The sequence below is a fragment of the Lacerta agilis genome, chromosome 10 (genome assembly GCF_009819535.1).
Source record: "Lacerta agilis isolate rLacAgi1 chromosome 10, rLacAgi1.pri, whole genome shotgun sequence".
Lineage (NCBI taxonomy): Eukaryota > Metazoa > Chordata > Lepidosauria > Squamata > Lacertidae > Lacerta > Lacerta agilis.
In genome coordinates, this window is record NC_046321.1 from 1917336 (window position 1) to 1943152 (window position 25817).

The 25817-nt window shown below is 50.0% G+C and overlaps 1 protein-coding gene across 1 annotated transcript in view; it reads left to right on the forward strand.

Annotated features, from left to right (window-relative positions):
• Nucleotides 1-25817, forward strand: part of SHANK3 (SH3 and multiple ankyrin repeat domains 3) — a 350793-nt gene that overhangs the window by 306195 nt on the left and 18781 nt on the right. The window contains exons 21-23 of the mRNA XM_033162485.1: nucleotides 2045-2172; nucleotides 4179-4272; nucleotides 17764-20077. Of these exons, the coding sequence (XP_033018376.1) occupies nucleotides 2045-2172; nucleotides 4179-4272; nucleotides 17764-20077 (2536 nt within the window). The remainder of the gene's footprint in view (nucleotides 1-2044; nucleotides 2173-4178; nucleotides 4273-17763; nucleotides 20078-25817) is intronic.

The following is a 25817-nucleotide window of genomic DNA, read 5'->3' on the forward strand; positions in this document are numbered from 1 at the left end:
ACTCAAGACATGGAGCTTTAAAAAGCAGAAAGCCAAGCCAGAGCTCTGGTGCACATCGGCCATAAGCCATGTTTCGGCATGGCGTTATGCGCAAACACTTCACGCTGATGTGCCGAGGGATGTTCACCTTTATCCTGCCATCACACCCTGGTCTAGACAGAGCATGCAACTCCAATTCCACTTGCAATTCCACTCTGGAACCACCCAGAGACAAGCAAGGCCGGCTAATATGAAACGCAGGAGATTTTTCTCGTGTGCCAAAATCTAAAACAAGATTTTAAAGGCTTGACCCGGTGCCCGCTTGCATCAGCAGTCCTCAAGCAATGAAGCAACGGGCTGTTTCTTTCTTTACGTCTGCTGTGGTTCTAATGGTGAAAGCGACTCAGTGGTCACATAAAGGTGGCTGACAGGTGTCTTGCCATCTTGGTGGAAGAGGTGCCTCCTAGATTCAGAGCCTGGGCATGAAAGTGAGCCCATAAGACGGGGCAGCAGCGAGACTCGAAGGGGGAAGGGGCTTCAGGCAGAGAAAGGATGTCCAAATTGGAGATGCGGGGCCAGCAGACGAATGTGCCCAAAACAAGCAGCAGCGAGATGTTTGCTGGCAGCTCCCGGCAGGAAGTGGTGGGTGTGCCATACGGTCTCATCCAGAGGGATGCAGGGGCCTGAGAGGAGGAGGGGAGGCTGTGATGAGAAACCACGGGGAAAGCAGCCTTTTGTGCTGGCCCAACCATTGGCTCGGCTTTCTAAAAGAAAACTGAAGCAAGTCTCCAGCCCAGACAGAACCCTGCGTGGCTGGCAGCAGCAACAGAGTCTGGAACAACCCACGACGGTCACTGGCTCCGCTTAAGAGGAAAGCCACAGGTGCCCCATAGCCTGAGAGTGCCCTGCCAGGTGTCAGTTGTCGCTTAGAGAAGCAGCTCCGGGGGACTGTGATTTAGACTGCTGGTTTTCACTCTGGAAAACGCGTCTGTAGGGAGGCGGGTGGCGCTGTGGTCTAAACCACAGAGCCCAGGGCTTGCCGATCAGAAGGTCGGTGGTTTGAATCCTTGCGACGTGGTGAGCTCCCGTTGTTCAGTCCCTGCTCCTGCCCACCTAGCAGTTCGAAAGCATGCCAGTGCAAGTAGATAAATAGGTACCACTTCGGCGGGAAGGTAAACGGCGTTTCCGTGCGCTGCTCTGGTTCGCCAGAAGCGGCTTAGTCATGCTGGCCACATGACCCAGAAGTTGTACGCCGGCTCCCTCGGCCAGTAAAGCGAGATGAGCGCCACAACCCTAGAGTCGTCCGCGACTGGACCTAATGGTCAGGGGTCCCTTTACCTTTTGACCTTTCCCTCTGTAGAGTTCCAGGTGCCCTGCAGTGGAAAAGCTGCTCCGGAAACTTCAGAGCGGAAGGGCGTTGCGTAGGGCAGAGGTTCAAGCAACCTCCAGGTGTTGGGGAACTACAGCTTCAACCAGTTGTGCTGGCCGGGACTGATGGGGAGTTGTAGCCCCCTCTCAACTGTGCATTTGGAGGGCACCAGGTTGGCAAACGCCACTCTAAAACAGGAGGCGGCCAGCTTTCGGGGAGGGCTGCGCTGATGGAGAAGGTGGCTTCTGTCTGAAGGAGAGGAAAAGAAAGTCCTTTTTCATGCAGCTCGTTGTTAAACTGTGGAGGCAGACATGCTTCTGAACACCGGCTGCAGGAGGCCAGAGGAGGGGAGAGTTGCTCTTCTGCTCGGATCCTGCTTGCGGCTTTCTCGTGATAGGCACCTGGTTGGCCACTGTGAAAACAGGAGGCTGGATCAAGAGGCGATCTCATAGACCCGATTGTGGCCCTTCGGGTGCTGATCCTTTCAAGGAGCTGCGGGGTTCCTGCGGCAGGGGGGAAGGGAGCGCTTTTCTCCTACAAGGCGAAGGTAGCGATGCCTCGCCAGCCGCCGGGCTCCCTTGCCGGCATGCAAGCGCACCCTCCCCTTGGCAGCACACTTCAGCCCACCTCTGCGTCGAGTTCCTGCTTTCGGAGGCCAAGCCTGGCTCACGGGGATGCTGTGTCTTGACTTTGCAGAGAAGCTGGACGAGATCTTGGCAGCCGCCGAGCCCTCGCTGAGAGCGGACATCGTGGAGGCGGATTCCAGGGCAGCCACTGTGAAGCAGAGACCCACCAGCAGAAGGATCACCCCTGCGGAGATCAGTGTGAGAGATACGGGAGCACGGAGGGCATGGAGGCAGGGCAGGGTGTGCAGCAAGGAAAGCCACAAACTGGGAAGGGATTCCAGGGGTTGGGGACGGGGAGCAGCCTTTTGGGGACAGGAAGCCAGAGAGAGCTAAGGACACAGTCGGTCTCACTGCAATGCTTTGCCCTGGTTGAAAAGAAAGGCACCGGGGGGGGGGTGTTATCTATTTATTTCAGGGAATTCATACAGCAAACACCCACCCCTCAAAAGAGGTTTACAAAAAGATAAGGCAATAAAATCAACGTGGGAAAATGCAACACACCGAAAGTTAAAATAGTAAAACAAAACAAACTAAAAAAATTCCTTCCAGTAGCACCTTAGAAACCAGCTAAGTTTGTTCTTGGTATGAGCTTTCGTGTGCATGCACACTTCTTCAGATACCATGCATGCGCACGGAAGCTCATACCAAGAACAAACTTCGTTGGTCTCCAAGGTGCTACTGGAAGGAATTTTTAATTTTTGTTTTGACTATGGCAGACCAACACGGCTACCTACCTGTAAACTAATACTAAAACAAAGTAGAATTCACACCGACTTCCTAAGCTTCTGGGTTGTCGAAACAAAAATGTAGGGTGTTGTTTTTTTTAGCAGGAACCAAAAAGAGTACTGCGAAGGCTCCTGTTTGATATCAATAGGCAGGGAGTTCCAAAGGTGCTGCCACACTAAACTATCAAGTGCTTAGAAACGTGGAATGTGTGTTATGGGGCACCTGCGGTACTGTGGTCCCTCGGTTCTCAAACTTAATCCATTCTGGAAGTCCGTTCCAAAACCAAAGCATTCCAAAACCAAGGCGCACTTTCCCATAGAAAGTAATGCAAAACAGATTAATCCGTTCCAGGCTTTTAAAAACAACCCCTAAAATAGCAATTTGACATGAATTTTATGATGTAACGAGACCATGAATCCATAAAATAGAAGCAATATACAATGTACTGCAGTCACACAATCAATCAATCAGTAGCTGAACTGGGTTCCACACCCACACACACACACACAGAGCCACAAAAACTCAAAATAAATAGCAAAAACAGACAGACCTCAGCGTAACACCCAAAACGGAAGTGTAGCACTCAAATCGGAAGCGTAACACTCAAAACGGAGCACATTCGCAACCCGGAACACTTACTTCCGGGTTTGTAGCGTTTGGGTTCCAAGTTGTTTGAGTACCAAGGCGTTTGAGAACCAAGGTGCCACTGTAGTGCCGATTCCGCCAACTGACATGGTGAAGGTGGACTTGACAACGTAGATTCAGGTAGGTAGCTGTGTCGAAATAAATAAAGAAATTGTCCATTAACACCTTAGAGACCAAATAAGTTTGTTCCGGGTATAAGCTTTTGTGTGCAAGCTTTCTATCCCATGCTTTTTCCTGTAGGACTAATTGCAGTCGTTAACAGTCGCCAACAGGTTTACCATACCCATTGAGTCAATCACCCATCTCCCACCCCCCTTCTGAGTAATACCCCTCCCCACCCTCCCACTATATATAAGGGTCTGGTGACTTCTGTTCCAGTGTATCTGAAGAAGTGTGCATGCACACGAAAGCTCATACCAAGAACAAACTCAGTTGGTCTCTAAGGTGCTACTGGAAGGAATTTTTTTATTTTGTTTCGACAACGTAGGCGATGCATCCATTTTAAAAATAGTAAAAGCACTTGTCAAGGTGGAGAGCAGTCTCCCTTCAAAGCCTCGCTCTTCTTTCTCCAAAGCTGGCGGAAACCAAAGTCCCAGGGATTGTGGAATTGTAGAGTTGGGAAGGTGCCGGACGGGGCAATGCCAGAATCCCAGCTCACGAATGCCCGAGACCCGGCTGTCCAACTGCCAGGCATTCTTGAGCTGGGATTCCTGCATCACACGGGGGTCCATGATCCCTTGGGGTCCCTCCCACCTCCATGATCCGATGATGCAAAGCTGGCCCTGTTTATGGCCAGGCAGAAGAGTGACCCTTGTCCCCTTCCTTTTGTCCAGTCTCTGTTTGAGCGTCAGGGGATGGCAGCACACACTGGGCCAGAGAAACCCCACATTTCCCTGCGCAAAGGAATTCCGCGGACAAAATCTGTAGGTAGGTGTGATGTTTCTACTGTATCCCAGACCATGACCCCGGGCTTCTCCCTTGGGTGCCAGGACCGGTGCGCCACAGCTTCCGGGACGAAGAGACTCCTCTCTGTCATTCAGCTGCCCTGCCTCTCAGCTCCTCTTTTAAAAGCCAGCATCTCCCCACCCCCACCCCCCAGGCCTGAGGAAAGATAGGAATATCGGCTACTAGGGAGGCCTCCTGTATCTTTGCCTTCTTGTCTTTAAAGAACCGCTGGCCCTTTTAATATGCCAGAAAAGAAACAGAGCGGTCCATGCACCCGCCATAGCGCTGCCTCTGCGCACTCTTATCTCTGAGGAGGAGCTGCCCCATGGAATGTGTATCTCATGTTTGCCATCTGTGCTCCCCCCGAACGCCCAATTCTAGCAAGAGCAGGGTGGACAGACGAATACTTTGGTGGTTTCTAAACGGAGTCATCCACTCACTCAAAAATCTGTGGGTGCAGAAGGGCTGTGTGGCTCAGTGGCGGAGCGCATGGTTTGCATGCCAAATGCCACAGGTTTGATCCTCGGCAGGTGGGGCAGGCACAGGCCCCTGTCTAAAACCCCGAGGAGTTGCTGCCAACCCGTGCGGACAGAGCTGGGCTAGATGGGCCAATGGGTTGGCTCTGCACAAGGCAGCTTCTCTAGGGTGGGGAACCTCGGGTGCTTTGGTGTTTGGGTCCCAGGGGGGCCCTTTGCTCCCCTCTGGTCTTTTGGGCTCAGCGCAGTGCAGTCAACTTCCAGCTTTACGATTCTGTGGTTCTAAGATTTGCTATCGCAACGTTTCTGCCGCCGTCAAAAATGTCGCCCTCGCCATTGCTGTGTGTTAGACCTGTGGGGCCGCAATACGACAAGGGGGAGAGGGAAGACGGAAGGGGGAGAGAGCTGCTGTCAGTCGAGGAAGACATTGCTGATCCAGATGACCGGAGGCCTGACCTGGTATGAGGCAGCTTGTGTGCCGTCGTCTCCCGTTGCCGCTGCCTCCACACTCATCTGTCCATGTGGGAATCTGGCTCTGCTGGTGCCTTTGCGCCCCTCCACCCTCCCTGCCTCGTGGACAGACAATGGAGCTGAAATGTTGGGGGATTCGAGACAGGCAAAAGAAAGTCCTTCTTCGTGCAGCGCAGAATAAAATTGTGGCAGGAGGCAGGGATGGCTACCAACTTGGACTGGACATGGAGAGGGCTCTCTGTGGCTACTAGCTCCGAGGGCTCAGCTCTGCCTCCGCAGTTTGTTTGTTTTTAATTTATTTACAACACATAAACATACACTTGTCAAACTAAACATAAAAGTAATAGTACAAAATCAGAAGAAAAACAAACAGCAATATAACACGAAAGACGAAACAGAAATAATGCCAGTAATACCAATAAGACATAACAACGTATGAGAACTTATATAAAACAAATCATCAATTATTTTATACACACCCACACCCCCACACACAAACATTTCAATTCTTCTTTACTTCTAACATAAACCTGAATTATAAACATAAACTAAACCTGGGTTTAATACTTAAATAAACACACAACATGTAGACTTCCTGTCTTTCCTGATAAGCGTTCATTTTCTACTTGTGACAGTACTTAACATTTTCTTTTATCCTTTATTTGGTTCCAAAACCTTCTACAAACCCAGACACAGCTTCATTTTCTGACATACAATAGTTTCCTCCAGGATCATTCAAAAGCCGCCACAGACTTTATACTGTTTTTGATGCCTTGCAGGTACTTTCTGTATCTCTCCCATTTTTTCCACAAATACCTGTCTATTGTTTCCTCTCAAACTGCTAGTTAGCTGGGCCATCTCAGTTGGGGGGAGTAATAATAATAATAATAATAATAATAATAATAATAATAATAATTTATTATTTGTACCCCGCCCATCAGGGTGGATTTGATTTAAATCAAACTGATTTAAACCACGATTAAAATCACTAGTCAGTACGGCTTGATTTAAATCACAGTTTTCTACATAAAGACTAATTCTTGCTGGTATAACTTTAATATGCAAGTAGATGAAGATTTTTAGAATAACAACTTTTCATATTAGTTTTTTTCTCCCCAGTTTAATAGGTTAATCATTCATATTTGGACAACTTTTCTGTTGTACTTAGGAAGGAGAAAAATAATCATTACCTTAATAATAACAATTTAAATAGATTTATTAGATCCATTCCACTCCAAACAATCAGAAAAAATATTGTCTCTATTCTGTTCACTGAACTTCTTGAAACTTAACACTGAAGGGGTTGATTCTGTATTCATAGGTTTGTAGAACAGTATGATTAAGGTCTTTTTCTCAACTCTGTTCATGTTATTTTTTGCTGTGAAGAAGAGGCATGTGATCTCTCCTGAGTCAAAATTCAGTTTTGAGAACTGCAAAAGTAAACTGCAAAAGTAAACCAAGCATCTGTGATAATATCTTGTAGGCAGAGAAACTGCCCAATAATCATACAAAAACCTCTGGAAGAGCATAAATGACATTGTGAATGGATTAATGGAATTTATTTACCAAAAAAAATAAACATATACAGCCTTATTCTACATAATTAAAAAACTAATCTTTATTTCATGATTGAATAACCTTTGGATGGTAATATATTTTCCCCAAAAAGCATTTTATTTTTAAAAATCCGATTTAAATTTAAAAAATCCGATTTAAATTTAAAAAAACCGATTTAAATTTTAAAAAACCCGATTTAAATTTAAAAAATTGATTTTTTTAAAAAAAATCATTGATTTTTATCCACCCTGCCGCCAATCTGGCTGAGCTTCCCCAGCCACTCTGGGCGGCTCCCAAACGAATGTTAAAACAATACAGCATTAAATATTTAAAACGTCCCTAAACAGGGCTGCCTTCAGGTGTCTCTTAAAAATAGGATAGCTGCTTATTTCCTTGACATCTGATGGAAGGGTGTTCCACAGGGCGGTTGCCACTACCGAAAAGGCCCTGTGCCTGGTTCCCTGTAACCTCACCTCTCGCAATGAGGGAACCGCCAGAAGGCCCTCGGCGCTGGATCTCAGTGTCCGGGCTGAACGATGCACCTGAATACGCATTGCTGGAAACCACAGAAGGGGAGAGGGCTCTCGAGAGCAGGATGTTGGACTGGACGAGACATTGGCCTGACACATCAAGCTCTTTCTATGATCTTATGCCACCTTGTCCTACCTTCTCCTCCTCCCAGTAAGCAGCTGTGACTCATCGACAGGGAAGTCTGATGGGGCACCTCTGCCCTCCCATGCCATCCGCTACTGACCAGAAACACTGCAAGCAGCCCATAGATGGTGCCCTGTGGGGTTAGGATGCAGGGAGAGCTCAAGGGACAATCTGGCCCATCTGTGATGTGGCTGAGATGTTTGTACCTTGGAGACCATAGGGGCGCGGGTGGCGCTGTGGTCTAAACCCCTGAGACTCTTGGGCTTGCTGATAGGAAGGTCGACAGTTTGAATCCCCACGACGGGGTGAGCGCCCGTTGCTCTGTCCCAGCTCCTGCCAACCTAGCAGTTTGAAAGCACACCAGTGCAAGTAGATAAATAGGTACCGCTGCGGTGGGAAGGTAAATGGTGTTTCCGTGCATTCTGGCACTCGTCACGGTGTTCCGTTGCGCCAGAAGCGGTTTAGTCCTGCTGGCCACATGACTTGGAAAGTTGTCTGTGGACAAACGCCGGCTCCCTCGTCCTGAAAGCTAGATGAGCGCTGCAACCCCATAGTTGCCTTGACTGCACTTAACTGTCCAGGGGTCCTCTACCTTTTACCTTCTTCTTTTTACCTTGGAGACCTCAGCAGGCAGAAGAACCTTTTGAGGAAGGTTCATCCTCCTGGCAAGGAGCCAGCTGGGAGCCAAGCTGCTCGCCATCCCAAGAGACTTGGCATCTGGTAGCCACTCTCAGACAGGCTAACTAGAAGCTTACGTGTGACTGTTGAGGCAAATCTTTTCCTGGCCTTGGTAGCGGAGAGCTCCATGCTTTGGTCTGTGGCCTGATGGAGCATATGCACGCCAAGGGTGTCCCTGCCCAGTCGGTCCATTGCAAGCCAGCTTTGATTCACTGGCCACAAAAACAGCCCTGCTCACTCACACTGCTCAGAAGCCTTTGCCTTGGCAGAAATGAAATGGTCTCTTCGGAATGCCTTGGGCAGGAGGGAAACAGTGGCATCTTAAAGGAACTCTGGCCTTATAACCAGGGCTCAAATTAGAGGTCGTTTTGGGTGTGCAGTTATAAGAACATAGGGAGAGTCTTGCTGGATCCAAGTTGGTGGCCATCACTGCCTCCTGTGGGCAGGAGTTCCACAGTTCAACTAAGTGCTGCCTGAAAAAAATCTTTTTTTTCTGTTCTGAATCTTCCTACAATCAGTTTCAAACTATATAGAAGAAGCTGGTTCTCCCTGAGTTCATTGTGCTGCAGAATTGAAGCTATCACTGATTCGAATTGCAAACATTGCAGAGGAAGAGTATGAGCTGGCAGGAAAAGAGAACAAATGGATGACTCCCAGGCGGATGTGAAATATTTCAAGATGCTAGAGGAATGTTCTCTTTCCAGGGCCCCAAATAATTCAGTGTCCTGTAAAAAGAAGCAATCTGTATAGTCCTTTCTAATCAATTCACTGGTCTGCTGGATCAGCTTTCACCAACCTGGTGCCCTCCAGATGTTTCAGGCTCCAGATGTCCCATCAGCTGTGCTGACTGAGGCTGATGCAGCTCAGTAGTCCAAAACTTCCAGACGATACCAGATTAAAAAAAATGCCTTCCAGTAGCACCTTAGAGACTAACTAAGTTTGTTATTGGTGTTAGCTTTCGTGTGCATGCACACTTCTTCAGATACACACTGAATACCAGGATACCAGGTTAGTGAAGGATGGACTTGACCTCCGGCAAAATAGGGAGAAGACACAGAAGAAGCAGCACAGCAAGCCTGAAATTTGTAAGATGGCTGCGCTTGAATGGCACAGCTGAGAGTCCCTTGTTGTTGTTTAGTCGTTTAATCGTGTCCGACTCTTCGTGACCCCATGGACCAGAGCACTCCAGACACTCCTGTCTTCCACTGCCTCCCACAGTTTGGTCAGACTCATGTTGGTAGCTTCGAGAACACTGTCCAACCATCTCGTCCTCTGTCGTCCCCTTCTCCTTGTGCCCTCCATCTTTCCCAACATCAGGGTCTTTTCCAGGGAGTCTTCTCTTCTCTTGAGGTGGCCAAAGTCTTGGAGTCTCAGCTTCAGGATCTGTCCTTCCAGTGAGCACTCAGGGCTGATTTCCTTCAGACTTGATAGGTTTGATCTTCTTGCAGTCCATGGGACTCTCAAGAGTCTCCTCCAGCACCAGAATTCAAAAGCATCCATTCTTCGGCGATCAGCCTTCTTTATGGTCCAGCTCTCACTTCCATACATCACTACTGGGAAAACCATAGCTTTAACTAAATGGACCTTTGTTGGCAAGGTGATGTCTCTGCTTTTTAAGATGCCGTCTAGGTTTGTCATTGCTTTTCTCCCAAGAAGCAGGTGTCTTTTAATTTCATGACTGCTGTCACCATCTGCAGTGATCATGGAACCCAAGAAAGTGAAATCTCTCACTACCTCCATTTCTTCCCCTTCTATTTGCTAGGAGGTGATGGGACCAGTGGCCATGATCTTAGTTTTTTTGATGTTGAGCTTCAGACCATCAAAGAGTACCTAGGGCCAGCGGCTGATGGGAGCTGTGTCCAGCAACATCTGGACGTGACCAGGTTAATCATAGACTCACTGTAGAGTTGGAAGGGATCTCCAAGGGTCATCAGGTCCAGTGCCTTGCAATTCAGGAATCTCAGCTAAAGCATCCATGACAGATGGCTGTTCAACCTCTGCCTAAGAACCTCCAAGGAAGGAGAGTCCACAACCTCCCAAACAGCTCTTACTTTCAGAAAGTTATTGTTGTTTAGTTGTCATTTGAATCCATTGGTTTGGGTCCTCCCCTCTGGAGCAGCAGAAAACAAGCTTGTTCCCTCTTCCATGTGGCAGCCCTTGAGATATTTGAAGATGGCTGTCCTATCTCCTCTTTTCCAGGCTAAACATACCCAGCTCCTTCAACCGTTCCTCATCAGGCTTAGTTTCCAGACCCTTGATCATCTTGGTTGCCCTCCTTTGCACACCTTCCAGCTTGTCAACATCCATCCTAAATTGTGGTGCCCAGAATTGGACACAGGACTCCAGGCATACTCTGATCGAGGCAGAACAGAGCAGTACTATTACAGTGGTGCCTCGCAAAACGAAATTAATTCATTCCGCAAGACTTTTCGTCTTCTTGCGGAAATTTCGTCTTGCGAGGCACCGTTTCCCATAGGAACGCATTAAAATTTAATTAACGCGTTCCTATTGGGGGAAAAGTCCAGGGGCGCCGGTCGGAAGGGGCACCGGCCGATCGCACCCGCCATCTTGGGTGGACTGCGCGTGTACAGACATGCGCAGTCCACCCAAGATGGCGGGCGCGATCGGCCGGCGCCCCTTCCGACCGGCACCGGAGCTGCGCCGCACCACATTTTAAGGCTGCAGCAAGTGAACAGCAGCGCTGCTGTTCGCTCACTGCAGCTTTAAAACGCGGCGCGGCGCGGCTCCAGCCGGCTTACAGTGGTACTGCGCAAGACGAATTCGTCTTGCGAAGCATGGCCATAGACGAATTCGTCTTGCGAAGCACGGCCATAGACGAATTCGTCTTGCGAAGCACGGCCATAGACGAATTCGTCTTGCGAAGCACGGCCATAGACGAATTCGTCTTGCGAAGCACGGCCATAGACGAATTCATCTTGCGGGTCAACTAAAAAATCGCAAAACCCTTTCGTTTGCCGAGTTTTTCGTTGTGCGAGGCATTCGTCTTGCGGGGTACCACTGTACTTCCCTTGATCTGGGCACTACACTTCTGTTGGTGCAGCGTGGAATAGCCTTAGCCTTTTTTCACTGCTGGTTGCCTCTCCCTGGTCTTGAGCATCCTTGAAGTTAAGGGCCTTGAGAAGCAAATGCCCGTCAGATAGATGGAGAACCCCCAAGTGGTCTTTGGTGGCATTCAGGAGACCCGATGAATTCTCTGGGCACCTGGAAATGTTCCGGAGGCTGGAGGCGCTGATGAATAAATGGCTGTGAGTCACAGCCCAGCATCTCCTGAACTGTTCCTCTTTGGCGTGACGCTGGGTGGGGAAGCAGAAATCCAAGATTGGCTTTCCATCGTGGAACCCTTCCAGGTACACCCAGAATTAGAATTTTGAAAGGCAATGATTGGCATTTTCTTTTTTTTAAAAAAAGAAAGGAAGGAAGGAAGGAAATGGATTCAGAGCAGGCTGCAGCAGGATCTGAGGAGGAGGGCAAAGGAGGAGGGCAGTTGTTGGGCTCTGATATTTTTATTCCAGGCTAATGAGCCAAAAGCAAATTTCCTGCGTCTGAAGAAGGGAGCAGTTGCCACAATAGACGTTGACCTCTGTGGGGCCCGAAGGGGCTCTTCTGTGTTGGCTGTTGCAGACTGTTGTAGCTGCTCTACTTCATATCCTAGAATTGTAGAGTTGGAGGGGACCCCCCAAGGGTCATCTACTCCAACCCCTTGCAATACAGGGATTTCAGCTAAAGCATCCATGACGGATGTCCATTCAACCTCCACCTCCTTCCAAGGGATTCCCTTCCACTGTCCTCAATCTTCCAACTTTCAGCTTGGTTCATTTGATGTCCACGACTTCTAGAGTTGGGAGAGATGGTGAAAAACTTCTCTGTATCCTCTTTCTCTATGCCATGCACGATTGCAGAAACTTCTATCATGTCACTTCTTACTCGCCTTTGGGATTATGACATTGGCAGTTTTATTTTCACTTCCTCGTATTCTTTTTGTTCTCTTCCTTTGGACAAGTTTTCTGTGTGTGTGTGTGTGTGTGTGTGTGTGTGTGTGTGTGTGTGTGTTTAAGGAAGCCTTCTTGTCTCTAACAGCATCTTTGACTCTGCTCCTCAACCATTCCGATGTCCCCCTAGCCCTCACGGTACCTGATCTACGCCCCGGTTGAGTTCCTAATACAGTCAAATCTTGGTTCCCGAACTCCTCCGTTATCTTACGTTTTGGCTCCCGAACGTCAAAAACCCGGAAGTAAATGCTCCGGTTTTCAAACGTTTTTCAGAACCTGAACATCCGACGCCTCGGTTATTGAACGTTTCGGATGTCGAACGGTCTCCCGGAACAGATTACGTTCGACAACTGAGGTTCGACTGTATTGTGTTTTTGTAAACAACACCAGAGCGTTTGGGAGTGATCTAACCCTCTTGACTTTGCCTTTCAACTTCCCTTTTTACCAACCTCCTCATTTTGGGGGCGTTTCCCCTCTTTTGAACTGTGAGAAGAGGATGTTGTGCTAGATGGACCGCTGGCCTCATCCGGCAACCCTCCTGCCTCTTTTTGAGTTAGTTATCCAAGCGCCGTCCCTGGAAAAGAAACTTGTGAAAGTGTATAAAAGCCCAGAGAAGAGGCGTTGGTCACGGGTGCTTTCTGCCAATGAATCGTACCACAGGGTAATAATAATAATAATAATAATAATAATAATAATAATAATAATAATAATTTATACCACGCCCATCTGGCTAGGTTTCCCCAGCCACTCTGGGCGGCTTCCAACAGAACATTAAAATGCAATAATCTATTAAACATTAAAAGCTTCCCTAAACAGGGCTGCCTTCAGATGTCTTCTGAATGTCAGGTAGTTGTTTATTCCCTTGACATCTGACGGGAGGGCGTTCCACAGGGCGGGCGCCACCACCGAGAAGGCCCTCTGCCTGGTTCCCTGTAACCTCACTTCTCACAGGAAGGGAACCGCCAGAAGGCCCTCGGAGATGGAGCTGAGAGTCTGGGCTCAATGATGGGGGTGGAGACGCTCCTTCAGGTCTAATGGACCGAGGCCATTTAGGGCTTTCAAGGTCAGCACCAACGCTTTGAATTGTGCTCGGAAACGGCAAGAGAGTAGAACACGTGGTCTCCTCCTCTGTGGCTCTGTGATTTCATGAGATCCCTGCGCATCCTCTGACCCACTTTGACTCAGCTCTGCTGGTATTAAAAAGGACTAATTGCCTCCGATTAGCACCCTGCTAGTCACTGGCGCGTTTTTAATGATATGTTGGACAACACAGAGAACAGCCCCGCCGTCAGGCATTGTGAGCCACCAAGTCTCTCTCTCTCTCTCCCCCCCCCAGGGATTCCCAAAGAGTTAATTACGGGCAGTGGCAACAGTCCGCCCGTGATTCACTTCGGGGCCGAGGGCTGGCATTCCGAGATACTCCAGGAATCCAGTTCAACAGAGTCGCAAAACACTCAGGAGAAGGGGCACAATGGCAAGATTCATGGAGCAGCAGAATCATGGAACTGTAAGAGGACCCCAGGGCTCATCTAGTCCAGCCCCTTGCAATGCAGGGGTCACAACCAAAGCGTCCCTGGCAGACGGTCATCCAACCTCTGCTTGAAAACCTCCAAGGAAGGTGTCCATCGTAATGGTCTCTACTTCTCTGGATTTACACGGGCATAGTCTGTCGCTCAATGGGACCCGTCCAAACTTCCTTTGCAGAATAGCGGATGGCAGAATGCGATTTCGGGCCAGAGTAAACGCTCTTCTGTGAGACGGTAGCTCGAGATGAGTTAGATACCTAGCTGGGAGAGACAAATATCTCCGTCCGTCTGGAGTTAGAAAAAAAGGAACATTGCTTAAATCGTTTTGTCTCTCAATATCTGTTATCCTCTGCTTGACATTGTAACCACAAGAAATGAGAAGAGTTGAGTGAAGACCTATACTTATCATCTTATTAACTATGGCCGTACACCAAGAGGATCAATGTTTGTCTTTTAATACCAGCGGGGCCAGGCCCTGGGGGTTCATTTGTTATTTTCCAAAGATCTTCTTCGTATGTTATTTTCACGAAGATCCTCTTCTTCTTCTTCTTCTTCTTCTTCTTCTTCTTCTTCTTCTTCTTCTTCTTCTTCTATTATTTTCACCAAGATCGTCTCCTCCTCCTCCTCCTCCTCCTTCGAATGTTATTTTCATGAAGATCTTCTTCTTCTTCTTCTTCTTCATTTGTTATTTTCCAAAGATCTTCTTCTTCGTATGTTATTTTCACAAAGATCTTCTTCTTCTTCTTCTTCTTCTTCTTCTTCTTCTTCTTCTTCTTCTTCTTCTTCTTCTTATGTTATTTTCACCAAGATCATCTCCTCCTCCTCCTTCGAATTTTATTTTCATGAAGATCTTCTTCTTCAAATGTTATTTTCATGAAGATCTTCTTCTTCTTCTTCTTCTTCTTCTTCTTCTTCTTCTTCTTCTTCTTCTTCTTCTTCTTCTTCGTATGTTATTTTCACCAAGATCATCTCCTCCTCCTCCTTCGAATTTTATTTTCATGAAGATCTTCTTCTTCGAATGTTATTTTCATGAAGTTCTTCTTCTTCTTCTTCTTCTTCTTCTTCTTCTTCTTCTTCTTCTTCTTCTTCTTCTTCTTCTTCTTCTTCTTCTTCGTATGTTATTTTCACCAAGATCATCTCCTCCTCCTCCTTCGAATTTTATTTTCATGAAGATCTTCTTCGAATGTTATTTTCATGAAGATCTTCTTCGAATGTTATTTTCATGAAGATCTTCTTCTTCTTCTTCTGCTTCTGCTTCTGCTTCTGCTTCTGCTTCTGCTTCTGCTTCTGCTTCTGCTTCTGCTTCCTCTTCTTCTGGCACACTTTATCCTGAGTCAGAGAGCAAGACGACCATGTGGACAAGTGGCTGAAAGAGCCACCCTCCGAGACTGGCTCCTCTCGGCCTTTTCCTCTCTGGGTCTCCTCTCGGCTCTACCTTGTCTGTTGAGGTGGCCAGTCCCAAATGTGCCATGTTCCTTGGCTCTGTGCTCTCGCTTTTGTGTGCATGGCCGGCATCCTACAGGACTGGGACACTGGCGGCATTTCTATTAAAGTCTTTATGGAAGTCAATCAAAGAAATGGATACAATAAAAATAACGGAAGTGCCAAAAAATAAAAGCAGTGCATTATATCAAGAAGAGACTTAATATTAGGTTGACAGAGTACTTGAGACGATTTTTGTTGTTGTTGTTGTTGTTGTTGTTGTTGTTGTTGTTCAGTCGTTCAGTCGTGTCCGACTCTTCGTGACCCCATGGACCAGAGCATGCCAGGCACGCCTATCCTTCACTGCCTCTCGCAGTTTGGCCAAACTCATGTTAGTAGCTTCAAGAACACTGTCCAACCATCTCATCCTCTGTCGTCCCCTTCTCCTTGTGCCCTCCATCTTTCCCAACATCAGGATCTTTTCCAGGGAGTCTTCTCTTCTCATGAGGTGGCCAAAGTACTGGAGCCTCAGCTTCAGGATCTGTCCTTCTAGTGAGCACTCAGGGCCGATTTCCTTGAGAATGGATAGGTTTGATCTTCTTGCAGTCCATGGGACTCTCAAGAGTCTCCTCCAGCACCAGAATTCAAAAGCATCAATTCTTCGGCGATCAGCCTTCTTTATGGTCCAACTCTCACTTCCATATATTACTACTGGGAAAACCATAGCTTTAACTATACGGACCTTTGTCGGCAAGGTGATGTCTTTGCTTTTTAAGATGCTGTCTAGGTTTGTCATTGCTTTTCTCCCAAGAAGCAGGCGTCTTCTAATTTCGTGACTGCTGTCACCATCTTGAGACGATTAGGAATGCCAAATTTTAATCTTGAGACGATTAGGAATGCCAAATTTCACATTGTACTGTGGAGAGGAAGTCCTGGGGCTGTGTTTGTTTTATAGAAGATAAAAACCCCTCAGGCAGCGTAAGATTTTTCAGGGTTCTCCAAGCCATTGGCAACACGTAATTTGTGACTTGTTTTCTCCGCCCAGCGAATGCTAAGCTCTGTGTATTTTTATACTGAAGCGAAAGTTGGGGCAGCTGAGGATCTGGGCAGCTGCTAGTATCCACGTCAAGAGCTCCAGAGAGCTGAAACTTTTCAATGGATCGTCCCAGAGATTTAGCAGACAAAGCCGCAGTAAAGTTGCAATGGGATGTTTGAGTATTTTAGACGGGTGGCAAGTTCCAGCCTTAGGTGGATGTGACAGGGGACTGCAGTGGAATGGCAAAGTTCGGCAAACAGCCTTACTGTAAAAGTTACCGCACAAATTAAAAACGTCAAGGGGACGAGAGATTGGTGACAGTTTCCATGGTGTCTGACATGATTTTATTGCATATACAAATGGTGAAGCACGTGGCTGGAAAGTATCCCCAGGTAATGGCATGGTTTGGCTTGCAGGAACCAGGGAGGATTTCTCACTTTTTTTGTTTTTTTTAAATATCATCATCATCATTATCATTCTACCCCACCATCTGCATCCTGCAACAGCGAAGAAGTCTATGCAATAAGTGGAACGCTGCAAAGTTAATGGGAAAGTTTGTTATAATTTGTCTTGGCATTACTACAATGTTAGTTCCTAAAATTGCCCTCTTCCAAGGACCCCCTCATCAATTGCCTGTACGACTGATAAACTAGTTCTTTCCTTTTTGCGTTTGTTAATATTTTGAAGTTCCATAAAACCATTTGAAAAGGAAACTTAAAGAGGCAGGCCGGCCCACCCCAAATCTCACCGGGGAAGCACTAGGAGAGGTTTTGCTTAGAAAAGTGCTCTAGAACAGCCCTGCAGCAGCTGGATCAGGCCAAAGGGGGCTCATTATCCAGGACCAGTGTGGCTAGCTAAATACCGGAATGTGAAGCCCACAACTGGTGGGTTGCATGAAGGCACAAACCCAACCACACCTGGGCTCCCTTTTACCTACTGGCAGCCAGTATCTACCTTTGAACACAGATAATAATAGTAAAAATAATTTTATCATTTATATCCCTCCCATCTGGCCCGGTTTCCCCAGCCGCTCTGGGCGGCTTCCAACAGAACACTAAAAACAGAATAAAACTTCAAACATTTAAAAAGAAACCTCCCCTAAACAGGGCTGCCTTCAGATGTCTTCTAAAAGTCAGGTAGTTGTTTATTTCCTTGACAGCTGATGGGAGGGTGTTCCACCAGGCGGGCGCCACCACCGAGAAGGCCCTCTGCCTGGTTCCCTGTGACCTCACTTCTCGCATGGAGGGAACTGCCAGAAGGCCCTCGGAGCTGGACCTCAGTGTCCGGGCAGAACGATGGGGGTGGAGATGCTCCTTCAGGTCTACTGGCCCAGGGCCATTTAGCACTTTGAATTGTTCTCGGAAACGTACTGGGATCCAATGTAGGTCTTTAAGGACCGGTGTTATATGGTCTCAGTGGCCACTCGGATGCCCTATGCAGCCATTGAGGGGAGTCCCAACAGCATCTGGGGGGTTACCACAGGCTCCCCATCCCCGGTTCAACCTGAGCCTTAGGAGGGGGACTGGCTAGCAGGACCAGGGGCTGCCTATGAGGGGGTCTGTGACTCACTTCCTGCTTTATCAACCCATTGTTTCCTTTCTTGTTGAGCAACACTTGACGTTTCCTGTTGTGCTGGTTTGCAGGTGAAGATGAGAAATTTGCTGTTTCCCTAATGGACGGGAAGTTCCCCCGGAGCACCTCCATGCAAGACACGGTCCGGGAAGGGCACGGCATCCCGCCCCCGCCCCAGACGGCCCCTCCCCCTCCGCCGTCCCCCTATTACTTTGACACGGCCCCTCCCCCGTCCTTCTCCCCCCCTCCGCCCCCGGGAAGGGTCTACGACACGATCCGCTCCAGCTTCAAGCCGGGCTTGGAGGCCAAGCTCCACGGGCTGCCGCAGGTGATCAGCGCGGCCGAGATGTACGACCAGGCGAGGACGCCCCTCCCGTACCCCGAGCGGCAGAAGCGGGCACGCTCCATGATCATCCTGCAGGACTCCTCCCACGTCCCCGTGGAGCCCACCGACATCCCTCGCCCTGCCCCCTCGGCCACCCCGCCCGAGAAGTTGAAGCGGAAGGGGCGCGCGGTGGACAACCCCTACGCCAACATGGGCCAGTTCAACGTCAGCCTCTTCACCCCCGCCAAGCCCCAGAGGAAGAAGAGCCCGCTGGTGAAGCAGCTGCAGGTGGAGGACGCCCAGGAGCGGGCGGCCCTCTCCATCATGGGGGGCTTCACGCGGGAGCCGTCCCCCACCCGGCGCAGCCACCGCCTGGGCATGGAGTACCAGCCACAGCAGGTGGACGCCTCCAGCCTCCCCTTCGCCACTGCCATCGCCGGGGTCATGAAGGACAGAGAGCGCCGCCTCGACGAAAAGCGGAAATCCACTGTCTTCCTCTCGGTCGGGGCCATTGAAGGCAGCACCCCCACCATCGAGATGCCATCGCTGCAGCAGTCGAGGTCGATAGACGAGCGGCTCCTGGGCAGCCGGGACGTCCTTCTGCCTTCCCCCGTCTCAGCTTTAAAGCCATTGATCAGCAGCTCCTCGTCGACGTTCATCCACCCTCTCACAGGGAAGCCTCTTGATCCCAACTCGCCTCTGGCGCTTGCGCTGGCCGCAAGGGAGCGGGCGCTGTCCACCCAGGTCCCCTCCAGGGCGCCCACCCCCATCCACAGCCCGGACTCGGACCGCGCGGCGCCCCTGTTTGTGGACATCCAAACCAAAGAGCACGAGAGGGGGGAGCTGGAGGGAGGGGCCCTCGCCTCGCCCGCCTACTCACCCGGGGTCAAGGCACCCACACCGGGTGTCTTGTCCCCGGCGCAGAGCCACTGGGGGATGCCAGCTGCGGCGAGGAAAGAGGGCGAGGCGCGGGCCGAGACCCCCGCCAAGGAGGAGAGGAAAGCAGAGGACCGGAAGTCAATGATCATCAGCATCGTGGACACGTCGCAGCAGAAGACGGCTGGCCTCGTCATGGTCCACGCCACGAGCAACGGCCAGGACCTCGGTCTTGAGGCGAAAGAGGAGAAGCCGCCCATTCCCGAGGGGGGCCTGGAGCCCACGGAGGCATCCCTGGCCGAGGCACAGCCCAGCCCCGTGGCTGGGGTGGCACCTGTCAGCCCGGTCTCTGACAAGACCCTGGGTCAAGGGAGCTCAGAGGAGGAGGCGGAGCCCTACACGGTCACCCTGCCACCCGCCCAGCTGTCTTCGAGCGACGAGGAGACGCGAGAGGAACTGGCCAAGATCGGTCTGGTTCCTCCGCCGGACGAGTTTGCGAACGGGGTCCTGGTCACCACCCCCGGCACCCCCATCAGCCAGCTGGCCTCTCCCGTCATCGCCACGCCATCCATGCCAGCGGCCGCTGTAGCACCTTCTACCGCTGGTGGAACACCCTCAGGGAAGCCCTCTGATGCCCCCACGGCCCCGGAGTCTGCGGCGGACTCTGGAGTGGAAGAGGTGGACACCAGGAGCTCAAGCGATCACCACCTGGAGACCACAAGCACCATCTCCACCGTCTCCAGCATGTCCACCCTGTCCTCCGAGAGCGGGGAGCCCACCGACACCTACACTTCCTTTGCGGACGGACAAACTTTTATACTCGAGAAGCCACCAGTGCCTCCAAAGCCGAAACTCAAGTCCCAGCTCAGCAAGGGGCCGGTTACTTTCAGGGACCCTCTCTTGAAGCAGTCTTCGGACAGCGAGCTCATCTCCCAGCAACACGCGGCCATGCTGGCCTCTGCCAGCATCGGCCGGCCACGCTACCTCTTTCAGCGAAGGTCCAAGCTGTGGGGGGACCCCCTGGACAGCAGGCCGACGCATGGGGCTGAGGATGACAAACCAACTGTGATCAGCGAGCTCTCCTCCCGGCTCCAGCAGCTGAACAAGGACACGCGCTCCCTGGGGGAGGAGCCCGCTGGGAGCGTGTTGGATCCTGGGAAGAAGTCCCCCGTGGTCGCAGCACGGTAAGCCAGAGGGGTGGCTGGGAAAGGAGGCGGGGGAAGGGGTCGGAGGGCAGGGCAAGACAGAAGGCAGAAGGAAATCCCAGGTTCGATTCCCCGGTGGCATCGCCTCCAGGCAGAGCTGGGAATACCCGCTTCCTGAAGCTCTGGAGAGTCACGGCTGCCGGACGGTGTAGAAGAGGCACGTCCAACAGGTAGATCGTCTGTGGTAGATCACTGGTAGATCACTGGCTCCCCCCACAGAAGCTCAACAACTTTGAGCCGAACACCGCCCCCGAAAATGGGGGTAGATCGCTGCCAGATTTTAACTCAGAAAGTAGATCATAGCCTCTTGGGAGTTGGCCACCCCTGGTGTAGAAAATACAGTACGATCGCATCTCACGCGTGTTCCACCCGTGACATTTCAGCCATATGCGGCTGGAGGCTGGCTGGTTGGAATTGTGCAGGTTACAAGGCAGGAGAGCTGGAAAGTGTGGGAATGTTGAGGGATGTGAGAGAGGATATATTGTTTTAGATATCCTATCCCAACTTGCGTTTACAAGCTCGATAATATCAGCAGAGCTAACATTCCCTTTTTACTTCATATGCGCAGCAGATAGTTTGCATAGACACGCTAGAGTCATTAAAAATATTGTCCTGGTGTCTTCCCCTTTTTATCCCTCTTTCAATAAGACACTTCACAGTGTTTGGTAAAGCGTATAACGTTTACTTACAAGTAATCATCTAGTCACACAAGGATCCTAGAGGCAGGCTTAAAAGTTACAAAATAATATACATATGGTGACTTTCTCCTTTTGAGAGAAAGTCCCTCTTTTTACTTTTGGCCTAGTGCTAACGGTGCATTTTAATAATGCTGCTTTTAAACTGTCTTAGAGATCAACACGACAACTGACCAGCGACATGGAGACTCGGCATATACACTACAGTTGGAAGCTCCCAACTGTAGAGTTCACCCCCAACTGTAGAGTTCCATATAAGGAAGTTGGGTTTGACTGCCCCTGTCCTTTTACATCCCACAGAAAGCACTTAAAGCTCTGTGACTTGCTTGCGGAGCGGACAGAGGCCCTCTTGGTGTACTGCTCATGGGACGCTCTCACCAGGCCATCTGAATTCCCAAGAGGTTTTGCGCTAGGATTGTCCGGCGCAAGAAGAACTTTTAAGCTCTCTGCCTCACTTGGGGGGCAAGGTCTGCTCGGCGCGCCAGCTCTAGGGAACTAGAGTGGGATTGCCATGTGTCCTCTTTTTCCAGGACGCGTCCTCTTTTTCACGGGTAGAGCCGTCATAGCAATCCATAGTTAAAAGGAGAGGTAGGCGAATGTGTCCTCTTTTTTCTTCAAAATATGGCAACCCTAAACTAGGGGTGCTCGCACAAGGAGGTTGTTCCAAGTGCGCAGTATATGTGTTTTTGCGCATATGCAGAACCCTTGGAACCGAACCTCCATGTGAGATGCGATCGTACCGTACTCAGCTACATGCACCAAGGGGCATGGGTGCCCGTATAAGGCAGAATCTCCCAGTGGCTCCAGCCAGCATGGTAGGGCCGGGAGACAGCAGGCAGAACCCCTGGAGGTTGTTTTCGAAGATGGTGGGGGGCAGGGGAAGATGGGGGAAATGCTGATCCCCTCCCCCAACCGGGCATTCCCTCCCTCCTTCCCCTGCCCTTGGAGTGTGTCCAGACCAGCCTTCTCCTCCCATGCTCCCATTCCCGCCCCACCCTCGCTGTCCCAAAATGATGAGCCTGGGTGCATGCCTAGCACTTGGGTGTGTCTGTCCCCCCCTTAAAAACACAAAAAACCTTTGTTTGTTTGTTTGTTGCATTGGTTGGTTGATTTATCTTGCCCAAGGCAATCTAAAGCAACTTACACATTTGCTCAACTGCACCCACGTACTGCCTGGGGGGACGGGGGGGGGGGATGGGGAGCCAAACCAGTTTCACAGGTCACATTAGGTTTGGCCGAGGCTGAGGAGACCTCGCCTCACCAAATGAAGCTGGGCTCAGAGCCTTGGAAGCCAGTGTGACCAGGGGGCTGGGCTCCTTGCCCCCCCCCTCCTGCCCGCCAGAGTCGCCTTGCCGGCTCCTGCAGCAGAGATTCCTTGTTGCTTGATTGTTAAAAACCTCAAGGCCACTTACGAGGAGAAAATGTCACAACAAGGCTTTAAAGCATGCAAACGGTTAAGCTACTGAAACAGGAAAAAGATTCGCACCAACTTTCTATGCCTCTAGGTAGGCATGCCCAAACAATACCGTATTTTTCGCTCCATAAGACACACTTTTTTCCTCCTGAAAAGTAAGGGGAAATATCTGTGCGTCTTATGGAGCGAATGGTGGTCCCTGGAGCTGAATTGCCCAGGTCCCAAAAGAGGATCGTGCTTTTTATTTTACAAAGAGAAAAGGGGGTGTTGAAAGGACCCCGCTCAGCAGCTGATCAGGAAGAGATCGGAAGAGAGATAAGAGTCCCGGCTCCCTTTCAGCCCCGCCCTCCATTGTTGAATGTGCTGCAGAGGGAGGTTGTTTGTTTCCCCAGCTACATGTGACTGGCTGATTAGATTATCTGTCAGGAAACTGTAGAAAAGGCTCCCTTTCATTTAGAAGCTGTAGAAATGTGAGTTGAACCCCATAAAAACAGAGCTTTTCCTCTTTGCTTTTCCCCCTTTGCAAAAGGAGCTTTGCTTTTCCCCCTTTGCAAAAAAACTGCAAAACTTTTAACTGATCCTCAAAAAAACAGGGTTTTTCCCTTTGTAAAAAAAGCTGCAAAACTTTTAGCTGATCCTCAATTTTCCCTTTGCAAAAAAAGCTACAAAACTTTTAGCTGATCCTCAAAAAAACGGGGCTTTTAGAGGAGGAAAACCAGGAAAAAAATTTTTTCTTGTTTCCTCCTCTAAAAATGAGGTGCGCCCTAGGGTCCGGTGCGCCCTATGGAGCGAAAAATACGGTAATGTTTTCAGCAGGTGCTGAAAAGAATGCAGTGAAGGCGCCCACTTGAGATCAATAGGCAGGGAGTTCCAGAGTTTAGGTCAGGCATAGGCAAACTCAGCCCTCCAGATGTTTTGGGACTACAACTCCCATCATCCCTGACCACTGGTCCTGTTAGCTAGGGATGATGGGAGTTGTAGTCCCAAAACATCTGGAGGGCCGAGTTGGCCTGTGCCTGGTTCAGGTGTTGCCACACTAATCGGTCGAATGCTTGCACAGGCAGAGTGGGTATTATGTCGCAACTGCAATAGAACAAATACCTCCAAAGGAAGCAGCCAGGTGGGATTATATGGAGCACGGCAATCTCTCAGGTAGACCAGTCCCAAATTGTTAAGGGCTTCACATGCCAGCAGTAGCACCTTGAACCTGGTCTGGTAGCAAATGGGCATCCAGTGCAGGTCTCTTGAGCACAAGTGCTGTCCGCTAACAACTTCATGCTGCAGCACCTTGCCCCAGCTGTAGCCTCTGGATCATGTGCAAGGGAAGCCCCACAGAGTGCACATGGCAGTAATCGGTGCCTGTCTGCTGCCAACCCCTGCACATATACATTGTGGGCCCTCCGGCTGCTTTAAGGATGGACTAGACGTGGAGCTGCTCTCCAAGAGAAAATCTCTCTGAGTGGGGTGCGTAAAAGTTTGGCCAGGGAAGGAGGAAATGCGAGACAGCAGCTAGGGAAAGGGGCATGTGCCACACACTGGTGGAGGCAGTGGGATTATGGGATGCAGCTAGGACGGTGCCTCCTAGGAGCAGATTACACAGAAGTTGCTTGTCTGGACAGACTCTCCCCTCCTACAAATGACCCTCTCCTTTGCCATTTCCCATCACACTTCAGACCTTCCTGTGGGTTGTTTTTAATTGGAATTGATCCCCTTTGCTGATAAGGCTCTTCAACACAGTCCATGCTGCTGTGTGGTTCATTTCATATCCATTTATAAACTTCAGAGTCACAGCTTGGTGTCAACAAGGAGGGTGGCAAGAGCAAGCCCTTTGGATCATAGTCTTGTAGAGTTGGAAGGGACCCCCAAGGGCCCTCTAGTCCAACCCCTGCAATGCAGGAATCTTTTCCCAACGTGGGGCTCAAACCCACGATCCCGGGTCTTACGCCACATTGACTGAGCTACTGACAACAAACTGGCAAGATTTCTGACTGGTCATAGAATTGTAGCATCTGAGCCAACCCTCTGCAAGGCAGGAGAGCATCGACGTCATGACATGAGTGACAGCAAGGTTTTGAAAATAATGCCCACGTCATTTCTCCCTGGTCCCTGAAAGTGCATGCCGCATGCCGTGATAAATATATCTTACCGATTTCTGTGTTTGTGTGTCTGTATAGATATTGCAAATCCTTTGTGAGTTCTGTATGGAACTTCAAAGAGGCAGCCCTTCCTCCCTAAGACTGACCTCCTCCCTCCGTCCTGACCTTCCCACCTTTCTTCCCTTTCCCGGCTATCCAATCCCAAGAGCTCTGAAGCAAAAGGGAGCCCTGCTTTTGCCGGCCTTCATTGCCACGCAGATATCATGCCCAATTCAGAGCATCGCCTTCCCTTTGACTCTAGGACTGTGTCGGAGCACTGGGGGCGAGGCTGAGGTCGGCCCAGGAGCCCAGCCACATCCTCCGGTCCTCGTCCCAAGGTCAAAGGGCGCAGAGGAGAGCCCTCGCCTCCCACTAGGTGACCCTGCTCAAGACACAGTGCCGCCTGAGGCCGACTCGCCCCCAAAGCGAAGGTCCATTTCACAACTTGTTCTCTCTTAAGCAACAGTTGGGTGCTCTGGATGTATGACTTTGGAGTCAGTTCCTAAATGTGGAGGGCGGGGGGGAAAGAGGAGGAATTATATCTATTATCTATTTATTTATATATTCAGTGTGCTGTTTGGAAAACCCGCAATTGCTTTGTATTCCTACAGATCGGAAAAAGAGAGTGAAGAGAAATAAGCCTTTTAGGCATTTAGCTCCTAGGGTAACGCTTCCTCTTTCTATATAAACTCATCAATTAATTCTGTCTTCGGTCAAAAGGCATCCATGTCCCTGACGTGAGCTTCCAGCTGCTGAGGTTAACAACACCCCCGCTTCCTTGTAGGCTTTGCTGCTGCGTCCGTCTCCTGCAAAGAGCCAAAACAGACCGGAAAGGCCCCAGGTCAGGCAAATGCAGGTGCACAGAAATAGAAGAACCATAGAATCACAGAGTTGGAAGGGACCCCCTGGGGTCATCTAGTCCAGCCCCCTGCAAGCCAGGAATCCCTGAGAAAGAATCCTTGGTGGGTGGCCATCCAATCTCCAGTGAAGGAGAGTCCACCACCTCCTGAGGTGCCCGGGTGTGTGTGAGTGCCACACAGCCTTTGTCTGCCATGGTAGTAGTTATGCCATGGGGCAAAAGGGCAGACTTCTCAGGTATGGAGACCGATGCTGTGATTTCTCCTCTGCAAACCAACTTTGGCATTCTTACATCTTGCCATCACCACCTAAGTCATGTGGCTTGAGCCAAGACGATACTGAGCCTCATTTTTTATTTTCGTGGCTGGTACGTTGGGGAGTATTCACTAGACCGGTTTCCATTGCAGAAGGTTGGTTCTTGGCACTATTGCCTTGCATCACCCAGCCCACAAAAAAATGGTCTCCAGAAAACCTTGAGATATCAAAGGTGGAATGAGGAGAAGGGCTCCTCATTTTCTGTGTTTTGTGGCTGAAGGTAGAGGACGTGGGTGGCGCTGTGGGTTAAACCACAGAGCCTAGAGCTTGCCGATCAGAAGGTCAGCGGTTCAAATCTCCGC